Source organism: Ceratotherium simum, chromosome 23, assembly GCF_057802395.1.
Source record: "Ceratotherium simum simum isolate JZ-2026a chromosome 23, ASM5780239v1, whole genome shotgun sequence".
NCBI lineage: Eukaryota > Metazoa > Chordata > Mammalia > Perissodactyla > Rhinocerotidae > Ceratotherium > Ceratotherium simum.
The window spans coordinates 32,394,911-32,420,964 of NC_141922.1; the positions used below are offsets into that span (position 1 = coordinate 32,394,911).

General features: G+C 37.0%; 1 protein-coding gene across 2 annotated transcripts in view; it reads left to right on the forward strand.

Annotated features, from left to right (window-relative positions):
- Positions 1-328: 328 nt before the first annotated feature.
- The window catches only part of ANGPT1 (angiopoietin 1), a 249,471-nt gene continuing 223,745 nt past the window's right edge, over positions 329-26,054 (forward strand). For both annotated transcript variants that reach the window (XM_004431258.3, XM_014788115.2), the window contains exon 1: positions 329-662. In XM_004431258.3, the coding sequence (XP_004431315.1) occupies positions 366-662 (297 nt within the window). In that variant the 5' untranslated portion in view covers positions 329-365. The remainder of the gene's footprint in view (positions 663-26,054) is intronic.

Genomic DNA, 26,054 nt, shown 5'->3' on the forward strand with positions numbered 1-26,054 from the left:
GGAGAAAATAGCAGATCTGCAGCAGATAGAGTAGAGGAAAGGGTCTAGAATATGTACACGCAGCTGACTCAGGCAGGCTCCACGCTGAACTGTTACACAGAGAGGAAACAATAAATCTCAGCTACTATGCAATAAATATCTCAAGTTTTAACTAAGGAAACTATCATTACAGTGAAATAAAAAATAACATTTTAGAACAAAGCTAACAAATGGCTAGTTTTCTGTGATTCTTCTTCAAAAGCTTTCTTTGAGGGGGAAAAAGTCAAACAAACAAGCAGTTTTACCTGAAATAAAGAACTAGTTTAAAGGTCAGAAGAAAGGAGCAAGTTTTGCGAGAGGCACGGAAAGAGAGTGCTGGCAGTACAATGACAGTTTTCCTTTCCTTTGCTTTCCTCGCTGCCATTCTGACTCACTTAGGGTGCAGCAACCAGCGCCGAAGTCCAGAAAACGGTGGGAGAAGATATAACCGGATTCAACACGGGCAATGTGCCTATACTTTCATTCTTCCAGAACACGACGGGAACTGTCGTGAGAGTACGACAGACCAGTACAACACAAACGCTCTGCAGAGAGATGCTCCACACGTGGAACCGGATTTCTCTTCCCAGAAACTTCAACATCTGGAGCATGTGATGGAAAATTATACTCAGTGGCTGCAAAAAGTAAGTGATTGCTTTCAGTTTCTCATTGCATGGAGCCTTTTCCGTTCTTGCACTGCAGCTAACTTAGAGTTCCTTAGGGGGCATTTGTGTGTTTACCTTTTGCTCCAGGGGGGCAGTGTTTGCAAATGCAAGACTCCTCACTCCTTGTGACTTCAAGAGTGAGCCAAAGTTTTTAGGCTTGTTCAAGCCTATGAAGGTATGGTGACACCCCATTTGTGTGTCTAGCAATGGCACATTTTATGACATTTCTGGTTTTGTCTTATTTAAAATTTAGCTGGAGTTTTCTAACTGTCAAAAACCAACTTTTTTTTTTTTAAAGAAAGCATGTATGTCTTGAGCAAGTTGGTGAAAATAAATAATAATGACAATGCTAATTTAGGATCAAATAGATTTTATACCAGTGAATTTTGTACAGATAAGATGGGAAATCATCACCAAATATCTGTTTTTTCAGCCTCTCGTAAAGTTAACATGAAATGAGAGTAAATATGAAGTATGATATTTGGTTGGAGACATTGTACAAGCATGTAAAGGAAACAATTTCAGCAAGTAGTAGAATAGTAGAGGACTGATTTCTGTCAAATATTTCTTCTATCCTTGAGAAAAAAATCAGGAAGGTAAATTTTAATGTGAACTCACCATGAAGAGGTTGTTTGCCCACTATGAAAGGAGAAATTGAGCCAGTAGTGGCTGTCCTGAAGACGTGCACCTGCAGATTTGGGCTGAACACAAGGTGTAGGCTTTGCTATATGCCTGAATTACCTCTTTTCTCAGAACATTGTAGTGACAGTGCCATGTGGGAGTATGAGGATTCAGATGAATGTTAATGTTGAGTATGCATTTAATCCCAATTTATAGAAATCAAATTGAACATTTTATTCAGTTATATCCCTATAAACCATTTGAATGTTTTTGTTGAAAATATGCCTATTAAAATATGAACAAGTCACATTTTCCGCAGTTCATTCTCTTTGCTGTCTGTGTTGTGTAACAGGTAAGCAGCAGATAACAAGTGTATTCAACTATGTCACTAGAAGCGTGCCAATGTCCCTATTTGTGAAAAGCTTCTCCCCAGGGATCTTTGCTAAAAATTCACTTGGTGCGTATAGGTAGGAACGGAACCAGTCCAGTTTCCTTCAAGTTAGTCTCTTAACAGAGCAAACCCTTTAAGAAGATAAAAGATAGGGAAGGGACAAATGTGCTTTTTTGTTCCTGTGTGGTCACGCTCACTTAGATCACTGCCTGCTGAATCATGCCAAGCAATGGTTATTCTACTTTTGTCCACTAGGGACTGAACTAAGATCACTGTTATTTTATTTGACAAGTTAACTGAAACTCAGTAGTTTTAGTTTCCAAACCTGAATTGTAGCTAATCTTTCTATTGTAGACTAAAATAGGTGAAAAAACCAATAGATAGGTAGAAAAATAGAAAGCGAACAGCATTCTGCACTCTTGATAATTGCAGCTTAAATTTCAGGCACTAATTACAGCAGCAGTTTATAATAGGATATCTGTTTTTTCTTTGGTAAAACTTATTTCCATAGTAAACAAATCAATCTGGTTGAATCACTTATTACTATTCTCAATATACTAGCCATCTAGTATTTAATGAGAATTCAATCATCATAAACTAGTCTGGATTCTTTGAGGGGGGTGGGGAGGGAAATTTCATCCCAAGTTCTCTGAATGAGCTGTTCTACCAAAAACGTAATATTTTGTTTGCTTAAGACATGCAATCAAAATAGTGATTCAAGCATAGTAATGCATATTTTTTTGTTGCTATGCAATTATGCAGCAGTGACTGGGTAAATATATGATTCTACTGGGCTTAAATCATGCACATGTTTCATATGTTAATTATTGTGTGAAATAAATTTGAGTTTTGTTTACATTGGTCTTCGTCAATGATTATGGCATAGTTTTTAGGTTATAGTCAAGCATAACTATGAAAATGTTCTTTGGTTACGTTGACCCTTGCTGGTGTGAATCAAGCTGAATATATGCTGAAAATGTCCCTGTTGGTATGAGTCAGAGCAGTTTGGCTTGACTATTGTCTCTTTAAATTTGCATATCTTTTGTCCTTGTTAATGCGATTGGTTGGAGGATCAAGAAACCAAATAAATGCCTTCAGCAAAGAACTTGCTAAAGGGTCTCATAAGTTTCCCTTAATTAGAGGTTTTCTTCACTTCAAGTTCTAAATTTCATGTAATGTATTTATTTTGATAATTCAAATGGAAATCTTTTTACTGTAACCATTTAGTATGCTTAATACTCCAATTTGTACTACTTCTATTTTGATTCCAAGTATTTATTAGGATAAGAAGCAAGGCTCTGCAGAAACTGAGGCTATCAGTGTAAGTGCAATTAATTCATCCATTTATTCAACCAAATAATTAATCAAAGCACAGTGATTATTATGCAGCTCATGGCATCACTATCAGGAAAGTTTTTGATGCGGATTGTGTGTTATCAATGCTAGATGCAGCTAGATGATAATTTATGTTAATCTGTTACCTTCCTTGAAGTTTGGAAAATTGGATTCTTTTAAATATTCTTTATAAGACACTGGCTGTCATTGAAAGTCACTTATGAGACTTACACTCTCAAATCTCATTCCTCAATTTTTGTGGTCTTGGAACTAAACAAGATGAGATGCAAGGTATGCAAGAGGCAAAGGCTGTGTTTGTCACCATAAGTGCTGAAACTGTTATGGCACTGGTCTCTTGATGTGATGGATTTAATTCAAGGAGATCAACTTTCCATGATAACGTGTCGATTAACACCAATATGGGGTAGGTTGATAGCATTATCCTCACTTGTCAGATGGGGAAGAGCAATATAAATAATATGCTCAAAATCACAATTTTATTGGGTGAAACACCTGGGTTGTATGTCTGGGTTTGACTCTCTTTTATCATATAGCTCTTTTCAGAATTATTAGCAAATCATGCCCAATATCTGAGTGACCAGATTTTGGGATAGTAATAATAAGTACAAATGGCCTTTGTGTCTTTGCCACTTTCTGATGATTCCTTCCTAGCTTTCTATGACAGAGAAATGTCCAATGTTTACCGTGTACTCCACATCCTGTGCTTCTTGAATTATTATTTTCTTTCTCCCATATTCTGAAAGTTCATAAATATGTATATTTAAAATATATAATGTTTTAGAATTTGGGGGAATGTCTAAAAAGTCTGTTTTGCCTTTGCCAAATGATGTCTCTTTTTTTGGTTGAAAATATAAATAAATTCAGTCAAAAACATGCCTTGTAACCCAAATCAAGGGTCTATCTATTAACATATATATTTCACATTATAAATATTTCACACTAGATAAAATTCATGAATTGATGATTATTAGTAGAAAATGTAGTTATGAATTATCATCCAGAATATTTTAATAATTGAAAAGCTTTTACTGGAATGCTTGGCTAAATTTTTCTATTGACAGCATTTTTTGACTAACAACATCCTGTACTTGTATTGTATTCTTTGCTTCAGAGAATTAGGATTTAGCATGCTATTACCTGAAACATATTAATGATGATGATAGTCTTTTTAAAACCCATATATTACACATATTAACCCATATTAATATCCCCTGGAATGTGACCTCTATGATGCCAGTGACCTTGTATGTTTGTCCACTGCCGTATCCCCAGGACCTAGAGCAGTATATGGTCTGTAGCAGATAGACAATAAGTATTTGTTGAATGAACAAATGGATGTATTGTCTATGTGTTGCAATCTACACTTTACTATGTACTAGTAACATTTTGTTTTGGATATACACCTTACCTCCCTAACTAGATTGTAAGTTGTCGTTTAGGCAAGGACTATGTGGAGGAGGAAAAATAATTTTCCCTCTACCGTTCTAGGTTCATGGCTGAGACCCATCTGTAATAAAAGACAGATTAACAGGAGAAAAACAAACAGAAGTTTAATAACATGTATACCTCCTGTATACATGGGAGATACCCAGGAAAACTGAGTAACTCCCCGAAATGGCCCAAGCCATCACCTTATATACCTTCTCCAGCTAAAGACAAAAGAAGATGTTGGGTTGGGGGAGAGAGCTAGGTTTTCAGGCAAAGTACAGGAAACAAGGGTATGGTTGTTATACAGATTTAAGACCATGCGGATTATCCATTGACAGAGTTTCTACAGATTTAGTTGTCATCCTCTTCTGGTACAGAGAGGGAGATAGCACCCTTACAAATGGAGATTTCCCTTGTAAATGTAAATTTCTCTTACAAAAGGTAAACTTCTTTTACTTTCAGAGCTTGTCTTATGTCTGCTGCTTCTTAAAAATAATCAGCCTAAAATAATCCTTATGCCAAAAGGGCATATTTTGGGATGACATATTTTGTTCACCTTCAGCTACATCCTACAATTATTTTTGTCCTAGCATTAATTAAAATGATATTGGGTCTAGAGTAGGTGGTTATTAATTATCCAAATTGTATTTAGTCAATGATCTAGGATCTCAAAAACTTCTGGTCACTCCATTTTGTCCTCTTGATTATTCTTTAAGAATCAACTTTGTTGACGTACCCCAACTCCACCTCCCCTCCCAGGCTGAGTTCTCTAATGTTATCATAGTACACTGCATGTATCACGCTACCACTGCACTTCCATCTTGTGTGGTTGTTGTCATTTTCATTATTTGTTTTGAGGCCTGTTTTCCTACTTAGCCTGTGAGTCCCTCGAGTGTAGTGAGTGTCTCTTTATCCATCTATATATCTCCGAAGATGTTTATTAAGTGTCTGAACAATATCTCTCTTATCATTGTAATATAAAAATAAAAAACATCAAGTGCTCAAGTGTATGATGCTGGGTATAAAATAATGCAAGTTAAGGGACCTTGTAACTGCTTTCAAATGCTAAGGTTTGTTTAAATCCTTAGTGTTAGATTACTTGAGGGTCAGTTAGATCTTCCTTTGGGAGGAAAAAGAATTTTGTACTTCCAGACCAGTAGGCAACCATTTGTGCATACAATAATAGGCATATTTACATATAATATGTGCACATGTAAATCTAAGTAATTAGAACTGACCTCTAGTCTGTGCATTGTTTTGGTGGCTGGTGACTGTGCAATACTAAGCCAGAGAGGATGCACTATGTTTTATTTGCACATGTGGGGGAACTTCTGAATGTGTGAAATGAGCAGACAGTTTTTTAAATATGTTTTTAAAAATTTGCACTTGAAGAAAATACACATATATGATTTATGCATAGATAGGAAAAAAATGGCAGTTGCCAAGAAAGATTAATATAAATAATTGTCTTTTAAATCCACTTGTAGAAATGTCCCCATCAACTTCATTTGAAGAATAACCCCTGATTTTCAGGCCAAGTAGGAGCCCTTTAGTTAATACACCTGTATTAACTTTTCAACGAATAGTTAGGTTTTATTGTTTGCTTGTTATATTTTAGAATCAAAGATCCACGAAGGCATCAAAACCTTTCTGGGCCCAGAAGTTGGGCAATTGGAGCTATCACAGCCTTTTGGATTTTTCTGTGGGAAGGAGCAAGCCTCTCCCCCAAACTGTCTCCTTTGGTGGATCTCAGGTGTCAGGACCATGGCGAGTAGGTCCTTTTCTATGGGTGATTGCAACCCTTTCTTGACTGTGCCATTTCTTTCACTAGCATTCATCTCATATGTAATTGTTGCTTCAGTGTAATTTAAAAATGAGTAAGAATGTGTCATTGTCTTCCTTAAAGTCCTCCTACAGTTTTTCATTAGCTAAGCATAAAATCCAAATTTCTTGCCATGAGGCCCGTATGATTTGCCCCCACACTCCTCTCTAGATTCATCATTTACCACCTCTCCCTCATTCCAGACACTCAAAAACATTAGCCTTCTTCTTATTTCTCCAACAGACCAGCTCGTTCGTGTCTCAGGGACTTTACATGCTATTTACTTAGCTTGGAAAATTCTTCCCTCAGATCTTGGCATGGATGGCTCTTTCTCTTCATTCAGGTCTTTGCTTGGCAGTCTTCTTCTCAGAAGGTCTTCTCTGAGCATCACTACCTACCACCTTCTCCTATTCTGCTAAGTGACTTTCCATCATATTATACTGTATTATTTCATCATGGCATTTACCACTTTGTGACCTTATATTGCTTATTATTTGTCACTTTATTTATTCTGTCTCCCTCTACTAAGAATATAAATGCCACAAGAGGTCCTTGTCTATCTTGCTCCCTGCATATACCTCACTCCTAGAAGACTGAATGACACACAGTAGGACCTCAGTAAATATTTGCAGAATATATTCTCCCAGACCCTACACTCTGTGAGGTAGAGACTGTGCCTGTCTTGTTCACTAGTTTTTGTTTGTTATTTTTGATAACAGATCTACTTTTCTAACACAATGCCTGGAACATAGTTGGAAAGAATACCTTTTTGTTTTTTTAATGAATAGAGAAATGAATGAATTCCATGGGCAGATTTGGATTACAATTAAACAAATGTATGAAAATGAGACTCCAACTATATTCCATACATTACCCTGCTAACTATGTAATAGGAGAAATTTTAATTAATCTTCTGAGTTTCCATCCTCTATATTAAGGATCAGCAAACTATGGCCCTTGGGCTAAATCCTGCCTCCCACCTGTGTTTGTAAATAAAGTTTTATTGTAATACAACCACACTCATTCCTTAATATATTGTCTATGCTTTTTAAAATAAAGTTTTATTGGAACAGAGCCACGTCCATTTGCTTATGTATTGTCTATGGCTGCTTTCTTCCTTCAAAGACAGAGTTGAGGAGTTGCAACAGAGACCAAATGGCCCAGAGAGCCTAAAATTTAATATCCAGCCCTTTACAGAAAAAGTTTGTTGACCTCTGTTCTATATTACAAAAGGAATATATTATTAATATTGGGACCATTGCAAGGTAAATTTTAAGGTTTGTTGTGTGGGAAAAAGATCACCCTCCAGGAGGCCAAGTAGTCTTCAGGTCCATGCCAGTTGGCAGAGAGCCTGAGCCATTTCTTGGCTTGGTATCGACACATGCTGTGAGGTGACATTTTAGAGGAGTAGAGGAGGGAAATTTCATGTCTTTTTTTCCTCTGCCCATCATCATGTGAACACAGAAATATTCCGAAAGCAGATACATGTTAAAAAGAAAAAGCACCTGAATAACGGTACAGATCAGTAGCCTCTGCATAAACAAGTCTGGGTTCCAAGGTCCTCTGCTTTATGTGGCTGTTCCATCCTGCTGTTTGTGGCATTAGCAAGAGTGTTGACAAAACATCGGAGGCATTCTGTTTTCATAAAAATGGGACTTCAACTCAGCCTCTTACATTCAGTGTATTTAGAAACCTTTCCTCCCTCTAGCATTTGTTTGAGATATAAATATTACTAGTGTTCCCACTTGTGTAGATGATGAGAGGGGAGGAGCGACAAGTGGGTTGCTCAGCTACAAAATATAGAGGTTTATCAGCCTCTATACTACAATTTGCTAATTAGGGAGATTTTATTTTCATTCTGCCATGGCCTTGTCTCTATGTGGAAACATTAGCAGCCTTTTCCTGGGCCTTGTCTTCTTTTCTTCTCTTCATTTAATACCACAAGCTATATTGTGTCATTTGCTTAGATGCACAGCCCTAATTACATTCTGAGTCATCCTCACCTTTTGTTGCAATACAAGATTATCGTTCACTGTGAAGTTGGGAAGTTACAAACCCCCTTTAGTTCTAGCCCCCTGGTCTGAGGGAGGGAGGCCTCTTAGTGTTTAAATCCTTTTACAAAGTGTACAAAAGATGTGCTCCCTCTCTTATCAAAAAGGTTTCTAAAGAATGAAGCAGTCCATGGATTATCTTTTCTTTATATTTGGAGACTCTGTACTTAAACACTCTTCTCTAATTCTTACATAGAAATATTAGAAGTGAGAAGTTTTCAGTCTTGTTTGGTCTTAGTTGCCTATCCACATTATCTGATTTTTTTCCCTCAAACAAATGAAAAGGTAATGTTTAACAGAGCAAGTGATGTAAAACATATAAAGCCAGATATAACCCTCTAGTAGCTAATAATTTTATCAATAATGTGTTTAGGCATATACAGATCTCTTCTTCTGGCAGTAAGTGTTGGAGAATATAGAGTAAAGTAAATGTAATAAATATTACTTGTTTATATATACTACATGACTATACAGGTCACTTGTTACAGGTCTACATTGGTATGTATTTCCTAAGTTTGTGTTGAACTGTTGAAAGAGCGTGCAAATTAGAACAAACATCAAACTGTGTCTAAAGTAAATCAGTAGATGAAATATTAATAAAATGCAAGTGAAATGTGAGTATCTTGAATCATTAGTAATACATACATGTAAGCCACCAAATGCACTGGCATCAAATAGGTAAACTTACTATACATTTCTGCGCAATGGCTGATGATAATTTGGAGGATAGGATGTTTTAAAGTTTAATTACATGTGTAGTTTAACTCATTTGGAAGGTGAGTACTTTATAGATAGTCTCTATTTTGTTTCTGAAAGCTGAATGAGTTGAATTATAATACTAGACTGTAAAGATTTATTGGAGAGTTTCAAGTCCCAGTGAACAAGTAAATACTTTAAAATTACAAATTACATTTCACTTCTCAACTTTTATTAAAGATAGTCCCAAGATTTTGTAAATCATTTTAACACTATTCTTATCTTCACTATTAATATACAGTTGACTAGATTAAAGTCTAATGGGTATTTATTGCAGCTAAAGTTTTGCTGTGCCTGGCAGACCTTGCGTCCACCTTATCTCAATTACAAAGATATAAGAGGTGAGAATCATATCCTTATTACTAATATCACCGCTTTTCTTTATTTTCCAATTTTACTCAGTTTTTAAATAACAAGAACAGAGCTATAATAAGCAGTAGTTTTAATATTTATTGAATAAATGAATAATTTATTGAATAAATTGAATATTTTATAACTTTAAAATGTTAATAATATAGTGAAGGTTTAATATTTTTGAACAAATGACCTGATGAATATTAAATATTTCTTAGCAATGGAACCCTATTTCCAAGCAAATTATTAGTCAGAAGCTTAACATATAATCTAGATGAAAGTGGAGGGGCTAGAGGAGAACCAGAGTGATGCCGCACCATGACCCTCTTCCTCAGCCTGTCTCCCAGAGGCATCCCTCAAGGGACTCTATATGTTCAAAGGAATACAATTTCAAAATGGCTGCAATAAACTTTCAAATAATCAAATATTAGGCAGGTAAAGCTACCAAAACCAATCTACTGGCAGGCAGGAAGAAATGTAACACTCGTTAGTTAGAATATTTGTTGGCAAGCTAATGTAAGAATGTCCAAATCTGCTATATACAAGGCAACTTAAGAACATTAATGTGTAAATTACAAAAATACAGGTTGTTCTAGACTCCTAAAAATGTTGATGTCCACCCATGTTTAACATGACCCACATAGGTTAAGGTAATAAAACATTCTTGAATAATTAGTGGCAAATTGTGTGACTTATGTATTTCCTAAATTATCCACTTGCATGATAGTTTATAGTTCTCTGTTTTAAATTTAGGAACATGAATTACATTGATTACCTAATATTTCAAGCTACAGTATTCACTTAGAACAGAATTCATTGTTAAGGGTAGTGAAAGGAAATCTGAATTTTAAGTAGACATTTTGATATTTTCAAAATTTTCTGGCTGAAAATTTTATTTTCAAAATTTTCAAAAATTCTTGTTGGATTTACTTAGCTAATCTTTGTTTTTACTTCTAGTATGTGACACTTAACCAGGAATAGGAATCTCAGAATTACCCTTTTCTTGTTCATATGTGCTGGTTATTAAGTATTTTTTTAAGACACTTTTTCAGACTGTGAAGGTTAATTTAGTTAAGCCTAGGTGAAATCATCCTTGAATCCGCTTTCCCAAACACACCTGAGCTGCGACATATCACAACATCCCGAAAGAGGACAGTCGTGTCAAGGCAGCACCTTCAATTCCATTAGCTCTGTGGAGCTCTTTCTCTTCCTTTAGGACAAGAATAATGCATGGCCCTTTGATATACTGATGGAGCGAAGGCTCCAAAATCAGGCCTTATAAGAATTTAGCGTTAACTTTCTTATTATTTTAGAAATGAAAGTTCTAACATTTTTTTCTGGCTTCCCAATGGCCTGCTTTCTTCAAATGCCAGTTTGCTCCTTCTGTACTTTGGAGACTTCTGAGACTCAAAAACCAGAAAAGAGAGGTGGTAAGGCAGTCCTCAGAGCTGGAAAGACAAAAAGACTCGAAGGAACCTATTCCCGGCCTGTCTCCTTTTCATTACTCTTCTGTCCTATTGTTTTCAGTAAGGTCCTATGTGATCCTCCTTATACTGGCCCTGAAATGGAAATGCTAGCAAGAAGATGGGCAAGAGGGAGGGTAAATGAACAGGAAGACTAGTGACTGTCCTTTTATTGGGGGCTGCGGGGCACAGTGAGGGGCCACGGGACTAGGGACTAGGGCAGTGTCAGGAGTCCTGCTTCGTGAGAGACGGTAGTGAGTTCTGTCATGGGATTTTAGGATAGAGGCACGAGTCATGGACCTAAGCACTTGCCATTAACAAAGGACAGGCAGCCAATTAGTCAGTTATCTAATCAAATATGCACTGCGTGCAAGGTGGTCTGCTAGGTACTGGGAGGTGGCAGTGAATCCACTACAGCTCCTGTTGTTGAGAAGCCTAAACCTACTGAAATAAACAGACCCCAAAAGCAAATGTATTGTTTGTGTCCACTATTTTCTGTGTCATGTCTAAAGACAGTACCACACAGAGATGAAGTGTGTTGTACCTAGAGCCAGACTGCCTGGATTTGAATCTCAACGTGCCACTTCCTTGCTGTGTGACTTTGGGCAAATTCCTTAACTTCTCTGTGCCTCACTTTCATTATTGGTAAAATTGAGGTAATAATAGTACCTATGTCATAGATTGTTGTTAAGAGTAAGCATAATTCACATAAATTACTTTGCATAAGTTCTATCACATAGTAAATGTTAAGTAAATATGAGTTATTCCTTGGGGCAGTTCTGGGTTACTGTATTACTTAAATGTTGAGCATTTTACCGCCTATCAGGCCCTTTGGAAGAACTCTGCATATTTTAATTTACTGAGTACTTTCAAAAGCCACTGTAAGGTAGATAGTCCTATAGTCTTCCCACATGGCAAATGAAGAAGCTGGGGATCAGAGAGGGCAAGTAGCCTTCCCAGGATTACTCAGCGGCTGAGTGGCAGGGCCAGCACCCAGGGCCAAGTCAGTCTGGCTCCATGACCCGTGCTCTTAACCAACCCTGGGATTAGCTACGGCAACTTTTACCATGTCTCCTCTTGTCAGTCTTCAAACCTTAAGTCTATTTTTAAAATTTTTTCTGTGGTAGTCTTTGCATCTAAACTCTTAATTCTTTCATACTAAATGAGTTGCCCCTTTCTCAACTTCTGTTTCAGACAACCATTAGTCCCTATCCCAACTCGAAAGCTCCGTGGTTAAATTGACTGTGACACTCAGGTTCTGCTGCTGATTGAAGTACAATAGCCCAGTTCTCTCTGCTCTCCCACAGGTCTGTTAACAGACCTAGGAATCTCACGTCTGCAGTCCCTCCTGCCTATCTCCTTAGAAGCACCATCTCTCGAAGTTACAGAGCTTAACTGAATCTGACTATTTATCTAAAAACTTCTAAAACACAAAGAAAGGCTTACAATTGCTTTACATGGGGTGAAGCCGCCTATTCTAAATATCTTCCATTCAATTTAATGACCTCCCTCTTGGACTTATCTGTGGGCAATCCTTCTTGGAAAAGCAAAAGCACATCCTGGAACTTAAAATATTATTTGCATGCACTTTCTTTTGTGGGTCATTCAGAGAGTTGTAAAAATGAGAAGAAAAGCCTTGTTTTCTCGGGCAATGACCTCTTATCTCACTTCCTATTTTATTTATCATTGTCCCTATTAATTAAAGTATTTCTGGTATTTTGATCCAAGGCCAAAGCACTGCTGCTTGCAGGCAATTGTGTTGGCTCTTCCTCTATTTTTCTGATCTCAGAGGCCTGACCACTGAGATGCCCGGGCTTTGAGGATTGCTGCCCTCATAGCTGATAAGTATCAATCGCGTGAGGTGGAAAGACTCCAGGGTATCCTAACTTCTCTCTGTCCATACTTCTTCATAGAGTCCAAAAGGAGAGAGAGGATAAAACAGGATGGGGACAAAATAGAATTCAGGCATGCTTTTCATCCACCTTTGCACAGTGGAACTGATTAAAACCTATTATGAAAACAACAACAACAACAATGCAGTGTGTATCCACTTGCTTGACCTGAGTTCTCCATGGAATGCTAAGGTCAGCAGTGTGTGGTACACTGATGTGGAGGTGCCCCAAAGACACTGGTAGGTTATATACATAAACAAATGCAATGTGTGGTACTCTATATGACGGCAACTTTTGGTGAGTGAAGTGGTCTGAAGGATTCTAGTGCTAATGCTGAATAACAAGGACCTTTTCTCAATTTTTAGGAAACTGTTAAGTTAAGGAGTACAACTTTCTCAATTTTAAGGGTTTCTTTCTTCAGCACCTCCATATTTTTCATCTTTCATCTATTGTGTCTAATACTTTGCATCTCCTCTCAAGAGTTAGCTGACAAAATAGCAAATACATATTAATAGAAGCTGAGAAGTGACCTCCCATATTTAGTTGTATAGTTTGTACTTTATGTGGACCCATAATTATGGTGTGATTTATTTTATCCATATAACATAATCACATTTCCTGCCAATGAAATTGCTGTTGGTTTGTATATGGAATAAATCAGTTTATCTGCAAAGAGGGCAATGAATGTCGGATGTTCTGTCACCAAAGCAAGTATGGAAATGACATTCTATTTTAAGAAAGGTGTTTGGTAACAAATAGAGTATTAAAAGTTACTTTGGTTAAGCAGTATCATCATCCAAATAGATAAGCACATACAGGTTTATAAATAGTAGGTATTATCATATCCATTTTGTAGATAGGCAGACTGAGGACCAATGAAATCAACTGATTTTTAAAAGGTTATATATTTACTTTGAGACAGATATGAAATTTGAGCCCAGGCATTCTGAATGGTTAAATCACAAGTTCTTCATTGTTTGAACCTCTTTCACTTTTCCTTCACAAATTAAAACAAATTTTGATTGATAGAGAGTGGGGAAGAGGTTCAAATGAATAATTCTTTCCTCTAAGTTTTTGGAGACTATATCCAGAATAAATAAATAACCTTCTTTGAAGATCAGAATAATTTGTCATACATGTATAAAAGTTGCTGTTAAGAAAGCTACTGTTCTTAGGAGAACTACTTCCTAGCACCATTCCTGACAGGATACAAGTTTTTATTTAAATTTAAAAATATGGGGCTGGCCCCATGGCTTAGCGGTTAAGTGCGCGCACTCTGCTACTGGTGGCCTGGGTTCACATCCTGGGCGCGCACCGATGCACCGCCTCTCCGGCCATGCTGTGGCTGTGTCCCACATACAGCAACTAGAAGGATGTGCAGCTACGACATACAACTATCTACTGGGGCTTTGGGGGAGAAAAAAAAAAGAGGAGGAGGATTGGCAATAGATGTTAGCTCAGAGCTGGTCTTCCTCAGCAAAAAGAGGAGGATTAGCACGAATGTTAGCTCAGAGCTGATCTTCCTCACAAAAAAAATAAAATAAAATAACATTTAAAAATGTCAGAGGCAAATAATTAATTCCTGTTTTTACATTTTTTCAAATCAGTGAGTTGCTTACACAAATCGCCTCAGTTAAGGTTACCCTGATGTGAGTATACAAATAAAGATAATATTTTAAACTAGTTTATCTGCAGTTTTGCTTATAAACACCACATTGTAGTGCTAGGTTATATTTCTTTCAGTTAAAGACCAAATAGGGATACAGTATAATCCATAGAGGAGATTGTTTAATATTTCAACATTAATGAATTAGGGTTCTGTTTGTAGTATTTTTGGAAAAATAACCATATGCCATGTGTTTTTATTTTATTTTAGTTCTTTAGTATATAAAAGTAACCTTTGGTCCTAGGTTTATGCTTAAGAAAAAGAACAGCAAATTAATAAACACTTGTGAAAGTGAAACTGTCATTATCTTTTATTGACAATCAAGATAAACTCATGAACTAAAGAGACTTTGGTTCAAATAAATGATTGAAGTTGACAGTAGAAGTGGAAATCCCACACTCAGCCCTCAACAAAGCTCTTAACTAAGAATTGAGTATGTAAAGCAGCTAAGAAGTCTCCATGTCAGAGAGAAAGGGAAATACTTTTTGTGACCATTATGTTCCATATGGGACTAAAGCTTACATACTTTGAGTTCACAAATCAAACTTGTGTAATTTGCAGGGGAAAAGGTCGCTATGAAAATTAATTATCCTGAGCATAAAATATTCCTTTATATTATTCTATTTGATCTTGAAATGTCTTCCACTGGATCTAATTTTGAAAGTCATGGCCAAAAAGATGTCATAGGTAACTAAAAAATTCAAATTAACTCTATATGTATATATATATATTTTTAATTTTTATTTATTTATTTTTTCCCCCCAAAGCCCCAGTAGATAGTTGTATGTCATAGATGCATAGCCTTCTAGTTGCTGTATGTGGGAGGTGGCCTCAGCATGGCGGGAGAAGCGGTGCGTCGGTGCGCGCCCGGGATCCGAACCCGGGCCGCCAGCAGCAGAGCGCACGCACTTAACCGCTAAGCCATGGGGCCGGCACAATATATGCATATTTTTAATTGTTTATATTTCAAATAGTTCACCAAATATTTTTAGTTTCTCTTCTGTTCAAATACAAAATATTCCCTGTGGAAAATGAGATTGATGCTGCTCTTGGTCCTTCTCTGATTACTGGGCAATTGAGAAATCAATGGCAAGGAGGGGATTTTATATCAGGAAGACATACCAGTCCTACCTGTCCACTCAGTGAGGGTATATCAGAATCTTTGAGGAAGGTATAGTTCGAAAAGTTATATATAGTTTTAAAATTTAGAACCAAAAAAAAAAATCCCCACCATTTTTTGGTACTAAAACTATGCAAAGAAAATGTAATTTTTTAATTTAATCAGGTGGAAAGAGTATAAGTTAAATAGTTAGAAAACAGGACAAGAGGGTAATTGTTGGTTGTATTTTCCAAAGATGGTTGTAATAGTATTATAGATATATATAGTATTATGTCATAAATAGTATTATGTCTTACATGCCATCTTCCCACAAAGAATTCCCTTCCCTTTGAATCTGGCTGGGTCATAAAAGGCAATATAGTTTTCATCTTGTTCATTACAATACTCATGCTTAGAGTCCTGAGCTGCCATGTTAGAATTCCATGTAGCTTGAGGCCACCATGTTGTGAGGAAGTCAAGCTACGTGGAGAGGACATGTGTAGGTGCTCTGGTTAGCAAGTCTCCATTTTTGTCATTCCAACCCAGGCTCTAGATGTGAGTGACTGAACCTTCAGATGATTCCAGCCCCTGCTCACTCCATTACCTCCAAATGTAGAGGAAAAGTCCCAGACATCGTGGAGTAGAAACAACCCATCCCCACTGTACGTGGTCTGAAATCCTGACCCACAGACTCTGTGAACCTAATGACCATAATTTAATGGTTGTTACAAGCCAATAAATTTGGGGATAATATATTAATGCAATAGTATTGATTGAAACAGTGACCATTTACTAAAGCATACATGCAGGGCTTACTATGGTACGTATCACTATAGTAATCATTAAAGAGCAATACATTAGACATGAGCTCTGCCTTCCAGAAGCTAGCATTCCAGTAAGGCTCATGACATGGGTAGAATGTCATAACTGTTGGTTTTTAAGCCAGTACCTTTACTACCTTTCTATACTTTTATGTTAACTATTTCAGTTTCATATAAATTAAGATTCAATAAATGTAACTTGAAGACTGCATATATCTTTGTGCTCCTTTGAGTAAAATAATTATTAAGAATTTTTCTACCTTCAAAATAGTATTTGTAAAAATCCTGTGTGCCTTCTTAAACTTCAAGTTGACCAGAAGTCCATCACACCAAAATGACGTACTGTATAGTTTATGTGAATCTTAATGCTTACATTGTTTGCAATTTTTCTGATCATTTAAAGTTGTAAAAATCTCAGTGAATTCAGATTTTTGAGAATCAAGGCATGAAGCTATTTTATAACTATATACTACTTAACCTGTCATGTTTAGGCTGTAAATTTAAATCCAGATGTTTCTGAAAGCTGTTATTGAGCATGGTTGACTGCTGGTCTCCCAAATGTAAAATGAGTTAGCAGCATCTGTTCAATTCCCAGCAGTTTGGAATTCCTGCAATAAAATCCATTCCAGATTCTCCCCTTCTTAACTGATGAGCATAGGATTTGGACTTGAATGAAACAGGTATAGGAACATTCTTTAAATATATGAGATGCTTTGCTTATTTAATTATATCCTGGTTGAAACTTATTGGAAAACACATAACAATAAATACAAAGAACATAACTATTTTTTATACCCCTTGACTCAATAATCCTACTTCTGGGAATCCTTCCGAAGGAAATAATTCAAACAGAAGGAAAAGGCAATATGCATGAATATGTTCATTTCAGCTATCATAGCAGGAACGTTAGAAACAATAGATATTATTTTTTATTTGGTATTTACTATGATACCTTGCACACATGATCTCTAATCCTAAAAAAAAAAAATTCTGAAAGATAAACAGTATTATCCATAGCTTCAAATAAGGAAACCAGGGGCCGGCCCGGTGGTGCAAGCGGTTAAGTGCGCGCCCTCCGCTGCGTTGGCCTGGGGTTCGCAGGTTCGGATCCTGGGTGTGCACTGACGTACCGCTTGTCGAGCCATGCTGTGGCGGCGTCCCGTATAAAGTAGAGGAAGATGGGCATGGATGTTAGTCCAGGGCCAGTCTTCCTCAGCAAAAAATGAGAAGGATTGGCAGATGTTAGTTCAGGGCCGATCTTCCTCACACACAAAAAAATGAGGAAACCAAGCACAAACAGTAAATGGCAGAACCAGCAGACACTGCAACTAGGATCATCTGAGGAAAGGCCAGGTCTTCAGTGACACCATGACTGCAGCTGTTAAAAATCATATTTGACAAGAGAAAATGCCCACAAAATGTTGAGTGAAAAAGTTTATATACCTGAATAATTGTATCAATAAAAAATAATAACTAATATTTTGAGCATTTAGTATGTACCATGCCTGGGACAGACACATTAAAGGTGTTATTTTATTTGATCCTTGCAACTCTGTGCATAGATAGCATCATTGTCTTCATTTTAGAAGAGCTCTACATATATTACAGCCCTGACTGTGTGGGAAGAGTGGGTGGTAGATGTGTGGGTGTGTATTTGTAAGCATGTGCATAAAAGCATTGACAGGAAACACATCCAAAACATCCCCAATGATTTATTTATTTATTTATTTTTTGTGAGGAAGATCAGCCCTGAGCTAACATCTATTGCCAATCCTCCTCCTTTTTTTTCCTTGTTTCTCCCCAAAGCCCAGCAGATAGTTGTATGTCGTAGTTGCACATCCTGCTGTAAGTGGGATGCCACCTCAGCACGGCCGGACAAGCAGTGCGTCGGTGCGCACCCGGATCCGAACCCAGGCCGTCAGCAGCAGAGCATGCACACCCAACCATTAAGCCACGGGGCCGGCCCCACAATGATCTATTGTTAATGGTAGAATTCAAGAACATTTTTTGCACTTTATCTTTTATGCCTATTGTATTTATTATACAATATGAGCATGTGTCACTTTTGTAATCAAAGTACTGTAAGCTTTATTTTTTAAGAAAAACAGGTATATCTTTAAAATTTTTTTTTTAATTTTTTTTTTATTTTTCCCCCAAAGCCCAGTAGATAGTTGTATGTCATAGCTGCACATCCTTCTAGTTGCTGTATGTGGGACGCGGCCTCAGCATGGCCGGAGAAGCAGTGCATCGGTGCACACCCGGGATCCGAACCGGGGCCGCCAGCAGCTGAGCGCGTGCACCCAACTGCTAAGCCATGGGGCCGGCCCAAAACAGGTATATCTGAACTGAGGCCAAATTAAAATAAGCAGGAGTGAAGTGGAGATGATAGAAACTTGACCATGTTAAAATTTTCATCACTTTTGAAAATAACTGTTCTCAGGGCAAGATAAATATGGATGGGCCTTTAGAAATAGTAACATATTCTGTAGATAAAGAAAACCTAAGAGAAATAGTTTGGATCAGAGATTTTCCCTTAGGTAACTTCACATTTTTTTTTTTTTTTCTGTCCCTATTAGTCTGGAGATAGGGGTGAATGGTTTTTTTTTTATTTTTGTGAGGAAGATCAGCCCTGAGCTAACATCCATGCCAATACCCCTCTTTTTGCTGAGGAAGACTGGCCCTGAGCTAACATCTATTGCCAATCCTCCTCCTTTTTTTCCCTTTTTCTCCCCAAAGCCCCAGTAGATAGTTGTATGTCATAGTTGCACATCCTTCTAGCTGCTGTATGTAGGACGCCGCCTCAGCATGGCCGGACAAGCGGTGCGTCGGTGCGCTCCTGGATCCGAACCCAGGCCGCCAGTGGCGGAGCATGGGTACTTAACCGCTAAGCCATGGAGCCGGCCCTGGTAACTTCACATTTTACCACCCAAGCAGCTACCTTCTTATAAGACCGGTTCTGAATCCACTTTTATCATGTGGTGGTCATTTATTCATTTCATACCAATTTTTATTTCTTCCTTCCCTTTTTTGCTACTTTTGTGGATAAATTGATGTTGAACGCTCTGAAAATGGTGACTTACAGACAGAAATTGGGTTAGGGTAGTCCACAGTCCTTAGCTGATTTATTCTTTTTATCCAAAGGAAGAAATACATTTAAAGAATTTTATATAAGACTTACAGAAAGGTAAGTTATAAAACAGAAGGTAACCTAGGTTTGTAGAATATAAAACCAGAATTAAATGCTTCAGGATTTGATGTAGCAAAGAGAGCAGGAAGGCCTATGAGAGAGAGATTAAGGAAGTTATGATTATATGGCACAATATATATGAAATTACTTTGCAAGATCTTAATATCTATCCCAGTGCAAACTACATTAGGCAGCCAAAGCTTTTCCAAAACTTAATCATGCCGTTCTCCTAGTTAAAATGCATGAATGGCCCCAAAGTAAGCTTAAACTCCGTATCTTACTTAAGCTGGCCCTTGCTAACCTCTCTAGTCTCATCTCTCACAATTTTCTCTATGGTTCTCTATGTTCCAGCCGTATCTAAATCCTAGCAGTTTTATTACAATGTCATAATTTATTCTTCTTCTTTAACTTTGTGCATTCTATGCTACAGCAAATTCCTTGCCTCTCTTCTGGCCCATCCTTCATATAGTATTAAATAAATGAGTGGTTGGAGAGATGGATGATTGGAGAGCTAAATTAATAAGTAGGTGTAATACAGGTCCTGCAACTCACTCTTAGGCAATGGAATTTGATAGGAAAGGTGACTAACAAGATGATAGAAACTTATCAGATTTTTAAAGGACATAGACATAAAAAGTGATAATGTTGAGAAAATAGTTTTGGATTCTGCAGTTGCGTTATAAAAGGGTGAATGACTAGAAGCCAGGATGGTAGAGAGATGGCGGGATGGCCCGCACAGCTCAGACACTCACCTAAAGTAATAGAGTAATAAGGTAGACAGATGAAAGGATGGGGAAATAGCTAGAGAATTAGGTAATACGTGAAATTCTAAGGGGAATATCATGATAGCATTTATGTAAATAAAAATAAAACACAAGTCTTCATGGAAGATAACACTGATATTTTAGAACTGGGGACATTACAAAAGTGTTTTACTCAGATAATAAGTACTGTGAAAAATGTAAAATTATGACTGAAAATGTTTCTGGGTTTGTGTTTTATGGAGCTGTTAATTTCAGATGACTTTAAGAGTAATTCTCAACATTACATAAGATTGACTCCATTCCCATCTTTTCAAAGGAGAGGAAAAAAGGACAATCCCAAGGTGCTTTACAATTTCTTAATTCCAATAACGGTAAAGAGCCCCATTCTGGCCGGCCCCATGGCTTAGTGGTTAAGTGCGTGTGCTCTGCTACTGGCGGCCCGGGTTCGGATCCTGGGCGCGCACCGACGCACCGCTTGTCCGGCCATGCTGAGGTGGCGTCCCACATACAGCAACTAGCAGGATGTGCAACTACAACATACAACTATCTACTGGGGCTTTGGGGAGAAAAAGGGAAAAAAAGTAGGAGGATTGGCAGTAGATGTTAGCTCAGGGTCGGTCTTGCTCAGCAAAAAGAGACGGATTGGCGTGGATGTTAGCTCAGGCCTGATCTTCCTCACACACACAAAAAAGAGCCCCATTCTGTCTTCCATTCCTTGGTGTACCCCACAAGTTTACAGGTTGTATGGCACAGAAAGTGTTACGGAATTGCGTCAAATTACTTATTAAGTCTAAGGTTAATAAGCCTTACATATTGAAGCTTCCAATCACTTAAAAACATGCAGTTGTACTATCAGGCAAGATATATACTGCACTATTCTATTTGTGTTATCTACATACTTACATAAAGGAATGATTTGATTCTTCTAAGTCTGTTTGAACCTTGCAAATTAAGTGAATCCCAGTGAAAAAATAAAGCTCCATGTTCCATTTTGAAAATAAAGGCATTGACCATTTCAGTGAAGAATCGGTTAAATACCAAGAGCCATCTCTGTTCCGAGAGGCGTTAAGGTATATTAAGTGATATTTGCTGACCTGTATGTCTCACGTGGCATTTTTTTTCCTTTAAACCTCCTGAATCCAACTTTGTATTTTCAGTTGGGTCATCATACATTTGTAAGCATGTGCATTTTGTAATAATGAAATGTGAAGTTCTCTTCAGCATTTGCCAAGTAGATCATGCATTATGATGCCTTTTGTGACTTTGTATAGCACAGAGAAATTAATAATAGGAATTATAGGTTAATAATAGGAATATGCGTGCCCTGGTAGTCATACAAGTTTCAGATAAAATGTTTGAGTAGAAATCTGGTTCTGTGAAAACATAGAAATTCCATGTTTGCTGAGCAAGAATAATGGTCTTATAACATGGAACATGGGGATATTTAAGCAAATGCATATTTATGCCTAGAAATAAAGTATGCTCGCTGGGAAATTCACATCCTCTTAAAACACACACATTCCTCTTATATTCTCATGGCTTTATGTCATGGAATCTTGTTCACTCAAATGACCACAACCCCCAGAGAACTGGACACCTGAAACCAAGTGATGACCAGTTCTAGTGGCAGTGGGGATGGTGAAGCCATTTATATTCTTTATGATGGAAAATGAATGGGGCAAAATTAGAAATTTCCAATTAGCCACATCTTCTCTTCTTTAAAAAGAGACAAATCAGAATCTTTAACATGCTTCCTGCCTTTGTTATATATGAGAAAGTGTTATTGCATAATATATAATGCCCATATATATGTGTGTGTTCATGTATGAGTGTGTGTGTACATGTGTATAGTTTAGCTTTCAGCATGTGATGGATTGTAGGTGTGTATTGGATAGTTTACTTTACCTCTCCAAACTTCAAATTTCTTCATCTATGAAATGGGAATAATAATGCCTTCCTCAAAGGTTGTTATGGTGATTACATGAGACAAGATTCACTAAGCACCCAGTAACAAAGTCTGCTACATAGCATGTGTTTAACAAATTACAATGTTTTTTAAAATTTTTGAAGATATCCTTTACAAACTGTACCCAACAAAGCTAAGTGACTTTCTTAGGGCTACATGGCTTGTTAGTAATCAGATAAAGAATGCTGTAAGATTTGCTTGTTCAAATCCCAGTGAACAAATCTCCTGTGCAGAAGAATTTTAAATAATTTATATAGATATAGATAGACCACCCTCAGGGAGGTGGAGTATAACTACCCACTCCTTAAGAGTGGGTTGCGCATAGTGTCTTCTCTCTAAAAAGTACAGTATTGAAAGGGGGGAAGAGTGTAACTTTACAGTGGAGAAACCTGACAAACACTACCTCAGCCAGGGGATGAAAGTCAATATCAACAGTGATAAGTCATGTTGGTAATATGTCTGCTTATCAGTGTTATGAGAATAGCACAGAATGGCACCTTCTTCTGTGGTCTCCTCCTCAAAGCCTACAATCCAGTCTAATCATAACAAAAACATCAGAAAAATCTCAGGCTAGAGCAATTCTACAAAATATCTGAGAAGCACTCTTCAAAAATGTCAAGGTCATTAAAAAAAGCAAGAGAAGCCTAAGGAGACATGATGAGTAAATGTCACGTGGTATCCTGGATGGGATCCTGGACCAGAAAAAGAACATTAGGTAAAACTAAGGAAATCTGAACAAAGTATGGACTTTAGTTAATAAAATGAATAAACAAAGAAACAAGCATAAACAAATCCTAGTGGAAATGTGTACTACTTTGGATTTGAAAGGCATGTGTGATTATGTTGTTATACACTGGATTTCTCTAGATGTTAAGAACACATAACAGCTAATTCTGTTTAACATGAATAATTCTCTCAATGAGAATCTGAAAACAGTTCTTTTGGGCAGTGCTTGCTCCTTACAGAGAGTTATTTGAAAAGGAAAAGACCTGCAAAAGAATAGATTTCAACCTCTCAGATCTGAACAATCCTTTAAAAGCTTCCTAAAATGAGAGATAAGGCTTCCTACCTGGCATAAAAATCTGGGACACATCCTAATGTTTATGGGTGATATGATAGTTATATGTAGAAAAGTTTGTACTTTTGAAAAACAGAGTCCTACATGAGCATATAAAAATGAATTTCCCAGGTCACTGAGGATGCATTAAGTGCAACCTGATGTATTTATTACCCTTCTACAATAATGCAAATGCGAAAAATCAATCAATTTGCTAATAGCACATATTTAGCATAACATTACAACCTCTATAAATGTCTTTCTTCCAGGCCCTTGAAGCTACAGGCTTATACCTTGAGTAAGAAAACTTAGGATATAATTTTTCTTCTAAAAAGTACGTTAATTTCTTTTGTCTATTATTAAAAGGGCTACAAGTTGTAACAGAACAAGAAATTAGAATTATATCAATTTATTGAAATATTTACTGTAAAACAAAATATCATCAAATTTGTATTATATTACGTCAGATCTATAAAGTATTCTAGTTTGTAACTATGGATATGGTTTTGACTCCTCTGTTCTGTAACAGCGGTAATGAGCATTACACAGATTATACACAGATCAATTGTGAAATATCCCCTGCTCATTTTAGCTTACAGAAAGTGGTTAAAGGCACCACTGAAACAAACGGGCAAAATCTGCATCACGTTATCCTTTTGTATGCCTCATGAATAGGTATTTTTAAGATGTGGTATGGTGTTATCCGTATTACCTGGTGTCAAATCTCATTGCTTGGTAACTTGTGACAAACCTGTTGTGCGTTAGCTAGGAGCTTATAAAGTATAATTTGAAAACCCAGAAATCTGCCTTGGCTTTCCAAAAACAAAAACAAAATAGATTGCAGTGATAAAATTGCATAAATTAGGGACGGAAAAACATTCTAGACTTTGGCCAATTTAATTGTGGTTGTGTGATTTATGGGCTGTGTTTATTGCCCTTTTTCGGGTTCAGAGGTGACACAACCAGTGGTAGTGTTCTCCAACAGTGTGAGAATGGTTTTGCCTTAAACTTTTCTGCAAAGACATTCCTTGTATATAGTAAAGTCTGTCCTGAAGCTTGTGCAAATGGTTTATAAAGCCTATGGTTAATCAAAATGTGTTCTCCAAGGTTGCCTTCCTTAATTGTTCATTCACTGAATATTTTTTGAATGGTAGCATGTGTGCCAAGCATTGTGCTGAAACACTGGGAACAAAGGTGAGGAAACCAGACATTATTTCTACCCTCATAGGGTGTGCTGTCTAGTGAGGAAAAGGATATTAATCAGATGGTCACACAAATAATTTTAGTTAACACAATAAAGAAGAGATACATGAGACAGTGAGAGTATAAAGTAAAGGATAGGAGTTGGTCAAGATTTGAACTATTCAGCTACTGACACGCTATAGACACGGCAGAAATTTACAAAAAAGTAAAAATAAAAAAGGAAAGAAAGAAAAGAACTAAATGAATGAGATCAATTTGTCTATATTCTATGTCTCTGTGTTTATGTAAGGGTAACCCTAGAGTTTTGTGGTTCTTCTCCCCCAAGTAACAAGTATTTGCTCTGAGTTTTTCCAGTTTCTCTATTGTTGCTTCATGCACACAACCCGTAGTTACTATTCTTTTTTTTTTTTTTTTTTTTTTTACCGCTTGAATTTGACTGTCAAACAACTGACTAGAACTGGGGGAAGGGAAAGGAAACTAGCTGTGTACATATAGCCCACGTGTGCCAATTTGATAGGTAACATTCTCTCATGAGTACCTTGTAATTTGATCTCAGTTAGAGGGTTTCCCTTCACTTACAACGGGCCTTGCATAATATTGGAGGAGTTTACATTTCAGGGAGGATGCAGTGTTCAAGAGATGGTAAAGGATTTTTATTTTCCATTGCCAAATTTTGGCTGATATTTTCTTTCAATTGTGACATTAATACACATTCAGAAGTAGCTAGTTAGAGGCCCACTCCATTCAGCAGCATCAAGCTTCTGCATATGTCTGGTGTGGACAGTGAGAGATTTTGAAGTAACTGTATTCTGTAACCTCCTGGAGAAAGTTATTATTCTTGCTGCTAATATGATGTACAGGTAATATTCATGAAATTGCTTTTAAAAAATAGCAAATCCAAATGAAATGTGACCAATCACAGAAATAGATTAAAGGATATGTCTACACAAATTAATTGAAATGATTATTTTGATAGAAGAGACTTGTCAGTTCAGTATAGCAACTAGTTTGAATGACTTTTTTTATCTGATTTATTTTGATTTGACCTAAATAGTATATAATACCAAAGCAACAAAAGTAGCCCATTTTTCAGAATCAGAATCATGGACTTTAATGTTGGAAAGAAACCTGAAGGTTTCCTAATCCCACCTCCCAACCAACACAGGAATGCTTTTTTCCTGCAAATTCTGTTCCAGACAGTTCACCTCAGCTTGTTCATGTGTAGCAAAGGAGAGCTTGCTACTAGGGGAGCAGACAATTCCACTTTATGCAGTTGAATGCAGTTATGCAGTTATGAATACAGGAATTTTTCTTTTGTATTAAGTTGTAGCTTCCATTCATTTCCCTCTGGAAAGAACAAGTCTTTCTTCTACATAAATGCTTCAGATATTTAGAGTGAAAGTAATCTTAGATAACTTACTTTTTCTGAGCATCAGCTTCCTCATCTGAAAAAAGGGAGCTAATACTATTACCT